Here is a 5,136-nt window from a genome sequence, read left to right as displayed (position 1 = left end):
TTGCTTTCCATTGTCATTATGCTACTCCCAGGCTCCCATCATCTGACCTCAGAGCGTCTAGTATCTGATATGACAATATCATATTAGCAAAGCCAATGCAAAGTTTTTTATTAGCGTGGCTCCTCACTTCTTGTCTCTTTTATAACTCATCTCATAAAACATGTGTTATTTAAACAGTTCTTTCTGTACTATTATCTAGTGAAACGGGATTTAATCGCGTAAAAATTAAGTTTTAAATTTAATGCCAAAAGTCCTTCAACGTTCAAGCCGATGAACAAGACTAAGTGCGGGTAGTTCGAAAAGCTCGCGCGGCTAGAAGATGTTGGTGTCAGCTTTAGCCAGTCTCCTCCGAGACCAAGCAACGTCGGAGGTAAATTTAAAACCAAACGCGATCGTTTTACGCGATCAAGTCCCAATAATAAGTAAAAATCGTGAAAGCTTAAATCAGTGAGTTCCTTCTGTATTCACACTGTACACTGTGTTGATAGCACCCAGCACCCACAAGTGATAATGATAACAGTTACATCATCCACACAAGTTTTTATTCTCACGTTAATTTGACGTGATGTGAAGCAAAAAGACGTGCCAATTTACTTGAAAAGCGCAACAAGTACTAATTATAATAAATGACCCTACTTGTTACGTCATGTTTGTATTTAAGTTTAATCACGGCTGTTAATTTATGTGCTGATAAGTCATTGGAATTTTGTAATTAAAGCGTGCCAATGATATTTCTTATATGATATTTATGTTTTGAAATATACAACTGATGGAAGTTTGGTACTACAAGAAATACATACTATCTTAGTTTTTATGAACATACAAATTATACCTAGTTGCATTGTTCGATCCCGGAGAAGTATAAAAAAGAGCATTGGCCGTGTGAAATGAGACAGTGGTAGTTCGTAAAAAAATTAACAATGTATATTTTCATTTTATTTTAACGGAGCTTCGAAATTTCAAGGTTCTGAATATCATACCTGCTTTGAGAAAGTGAAAATAGGATAAAGTGTTTAGCTTTACTTATTGCGCGTTAAGTTTAAAGTGAAAGTTCGATTTACGATCGATAGAGCGGGCGCGTGCGCAACTGCGCAGGGCTTGAAGGGAAACCCGCAGAATCACTTGCACTGAAACCAAACTTGTCTAATTACGTAGCGCGTCGAGACATACAGGGTGAGATCAGCAACGTGATCACAAATGACAAGGCAGGAATGGAGAATTAAAAGGGAATTTTAATAAAAAGGGGTTTGTAGCTTGTAATTACAAACCACATTATTAGCCACATTATTTTTAAAGTGAAAAAAAACTATTTAAAACACAATATATTGTTAAATCATACTGTTTGGTCAACCTTGGGTTTTGGACCCGGGTACGTCCTTAAACTACGTCCAAAAGGGAGGTATGGGCATTGTGAATGTTATCTCGATTTGTGTGGTAGGGCACAGCCAGCGGATGTCATTCCAGATCTAGAGCAGAGCCCAACTGGGGAAGTACCTCCACCTTACAGAAAACCGCAGCCAAATAACACTCATAGTGTTGTGTTCCTGCCGGTGAGTAAGGTTGCCAGAGAGCTCAACGAGGGGGGGGGGGGGGGGTTTAGGGTCGGCAACGCGCATAACTCCTCTGGAGTTGCAGGCGTACATAGGCTACGGAGACTGCTTACCATCAGGCGGGCCGTATGCTTGTTTGCCAGTAATTTTTCCCATACCTACAGTCATCATATTCCTAGCGTTTTTCGGCGTTTTGCTTCGGTTCATGGGAGCATGGCGTTTTATACAGTACGAGTCAAAATAAATATAGTAACGAAATACTACATTTCGATGCTAGTGCGGAAAGTATGTCATTACTTCACGAGTACCGAGATATCTCGCCTACGGCTCGTGGCACAACTCGGGACGAGTGAAGAATGACATTTCCGCACGTGTATCGAGCGACGTTTTTTAATACAGTTGCGAAAAAATAAGAAAAAAACAATTACTTTTTTTATACATATGTTCTATAAGACAGAAACAATTGTAAATATTATACTATTATTACCTAAGTATCGTTATGTACTATTATTTGTGTATCGTATATTTAAATTTTATGAAAACAATATCGAATTTTGCCTTAGGAAACATAAAACATTCTTGCAGTAAGAAAAAACGCCTCTGCTTTGACAGGCGTTTCGGCAGCTATTCCGTTCTATTCAGACAACTTATTAAGAACGGTTTTTCAATATTAAATATTAAAACATAAACGTGTTAAAATGATGAAGAGGTAAGTAATAAAATATGAAAAATGCTTATATTTATAATTTTTACATTAACAGACGGTTTTTTATGTTGATTACGACTTTTAAAAGAAACTAACATTAACACTCATCAATAAGTAGTCATGAATTGGAACAAGTGGAAAAGTAAAAAGCACTAGTTCGCGAAATCCAACTTTCCGCACGCTAAACAGCTACGTAAAGTAACACTTTTTGACCAACTGTATTAAAAAAAAAGGATTCACCCAATAATTGTATAACGAACAAAAATTCTTGTCTTTATGCATATTATTACATTTTCAATGCAATTTTACATATCTGTCCATCTCTCACACACCATCTCTTTCGCATATTATGATACTAATTCAGAACCCAAGGCCTGCTATGTAATATCATCTGCAAAAGTTCGAACCTCAGCCCACATAAATGGGTACCTACATAACCTACATTTGTCTCGCTTGTTACATAATGCGACTCACCCATTCAGCAATATTATAAAATCAGACTATTTACCCGAGTGACGAAGAATATTCGAACGACGGGTAATAACTATTTTACCAGTTAATGTAATTTAACGTAGGTATTAATATGTCCATCGCCCTGAATGAAACGTAAGTACACGATCTTTCAGAGTATCCGATGTGATTGGTGTATGTAATGTCTAATGTGTCGTTGGATTTATATCCGTTATTTAAGGAATTGACATAAACTATCACATGAGTATCATTCATATCCCTAATCAATCGGGCTTTGTGTTTCTATAGCTATGAGTAATTTATTATTTATGTAGAGTTTTTTTTTATTTAATATGATTATTTAACTGTAGCAACTGATGTTAAAACGGATCTAAAATAAACAAATGAAAACATTTTGAACACATAGTTAGATATTTTATTTTGTACATTGAATAACATTACCAACAACTGCCATATATTAATAAATAACACTGTAACGTAATATAAATGGCAACTGAACACCTGTAACATACGACTAAATTAAAGCCACGAAAAGCGGTAACTAGATTTAATTAGTTATACACATTGAGTCATTTTAGCTTGGAGTACGTGCCGCTGCGGCTGGTCGCGTACGCCGTCTTGTAACTGCTGCTAGTGTCCGAAGGAACGAAGTCACTCCCGTGCGACCCAATATCATTATCTTCCTTGGGCAAGCTCGATGATATAGGCCCCTGAACTTTCTCATACTCAACCGACGGCTGTGACGATGATCCATAAGACAAATTATACTTCTGCTGGGCGTTCGATGGATAGTAGTTGTAAAAACTTTGCGAAGGATTCGGACCAGGATACAACAAGTTATTATAAGGATTAGGCGGCGCTAAAAGAAACATAGTAGATGGCTGGCCTAAGTAAGACTGACTCAAAGGCAATTGCTGGTACGGAGAGGCCACATTGAATTGTTGCTGAGAAGGCAGTTGAAGTTGCTGTTGACTGTACTGATGGTTTGCGGGGTTAGGTGAGAACAGTGACTGTGGATATTGCAGAAAAGGACTCGACTGGTAATTAGAGGATGGTTGTATAAGTAGCTGTATGTTCCCGTTTGTTGTTTTAGAAGGGATTATTTGATATTTCGATTGATAACCTGGATTTGGAACAAAATTAATGGGAAGGAATGGTGAAGTAGCCGGCGGAGGAATAAGGTTTATTTGTGGTTGAGGGGAATACCCCGGAGATACCTCCTGCTGACTCGGGACTGAGTAGTACTGGCTTGACGCTTGACTCGGATAGAAGGAATTCGGGACTTGAGTCTGGTAAGAACTGCCCTGTGAACTCGGGGTCTGAGAATAAACCTGATACGTGTAGTCCGGTTTTTGGGCTCCAGTAGGGATGGAATTCAAACTGGTCCCCTTACCGGCGCCACGTTTCTTCTGATCCGAATCCTCCACTTCGTTCGCACACACCAGCGCGGCGAAAGCCACGAACATCTGAAAACACCAATTAGTTTAATGATCCATCATCGCCTATTGAAGAAAGGCGTGGAACGCCATCAATCAGCTACCTCGTTAAATGGCTTATTTACTTTACGTAACAAACGATTGTAAAAGTACAAATCGCCTGTTAATTTATCTTTAAACATTTAATAGGTTTAATACTTACTAGGATCCTCTTTGACATGATGGACGTTTGCGCTTTGTAAATTACAAAATTACATTATTTTCTATTGTGAAAGGAAAAGCGCTCTAGGCGAAGTCGCATGGAAAAGTGCACTACTGTATCAAGTTCAGGCATTTATATAAGCGTTCGTGTGCAACTTTCCTAGGTCCAGATCGAGGGAATGACCGCTAGGTCTTTGTCCGATCGCTACATATCCAGTTTGCGAGATACTTGAGATAGTTTCCTGGACATACATTCATATTGCTTAGCTAGTTTGGGGAAGCTGTGTACTGTAAAATACCATTACAATGGTGGCCTCAAGACTCGTAATAACTATACGTAATGGTAGAGCAAATATGTGCTGGTTGTGTTGCCTCACGATTAGGTTGCCCTCGCTGAGCAATTTGAATGGTACCTGGGTGCGTAGACAAGATGCCAATTGTTAACGCTCCGTAGCAAACGAAACGCAAATGTCTCTATTGCACTAATATGGAAGAGTGATAGGGAGAGATGCTACGCTATGCTATGCTATGCTACGCTATGGAGCGTGAACGATTGATATCTTGTGTACACACCCTGGTGCCACGGAAATGCGACGGAGGTGCGTCTGTGCTCGATTTGCGACCATTTCCTACAACACCTACTCTCATTAGTATTGGCTGCTTGCGCGACAGTTGCACCCACCTGGCGGTTATAAGACACATTCGTTACCTGATAGTTGACAGATGTTAAATAGTATACCTACAATGGCTACAAAAAGCACATAAAACCCTT

General features: G+C 39.0%; 1 protein-coding gene across 1 annotated transcript; it reads right to left on the bottom strand.

The window, feature by feature from the left end:
• Positions 1–3,259: 3,259 nt before the first annotated feature.
• Positions 3,260–4,729, bottom strand: LOC133525896 (uncharacterized). The gene is made up of 2 exons (XM_061862309.1): positions 4,366–4,729; positions 3,260–4,193 (listed from the first exon to the last, which is right to left on the bottom strand). The coding sequence occupies exons 1-2, from the start codon at positions 4,381–4,383 to the stop codon at positions 3,297–3,299; spliced, it is 915 nt and encodes a 304-aa protein (XP_061718293.1). The 5' UTR covers positions 4,384–4,729; the 3' UTR covers positions 3,260–3,296.
• Between the last annotated feature and the right edge of the window lie 407 nt (positions 4,730–5,136).

Source organism: Cydia pomonella, chromosome 15 (assembly GCF_033807575.1).
Source record: "Cydia pomonella isolate Wapato2018A chromosome 15, ilCydPomo1, whole genome shotgun sequence".
Taxonomy (NCBI): domain Eukaryota; kingdom Metazoa; phylum Arthropoda; class Insecta; order Lepidoptera; family Tortricidae; genus Cydia; species Cydia pomonella.
This window is presented reverse-complemented; position numbering and strand designations above follow the sequence as displayed.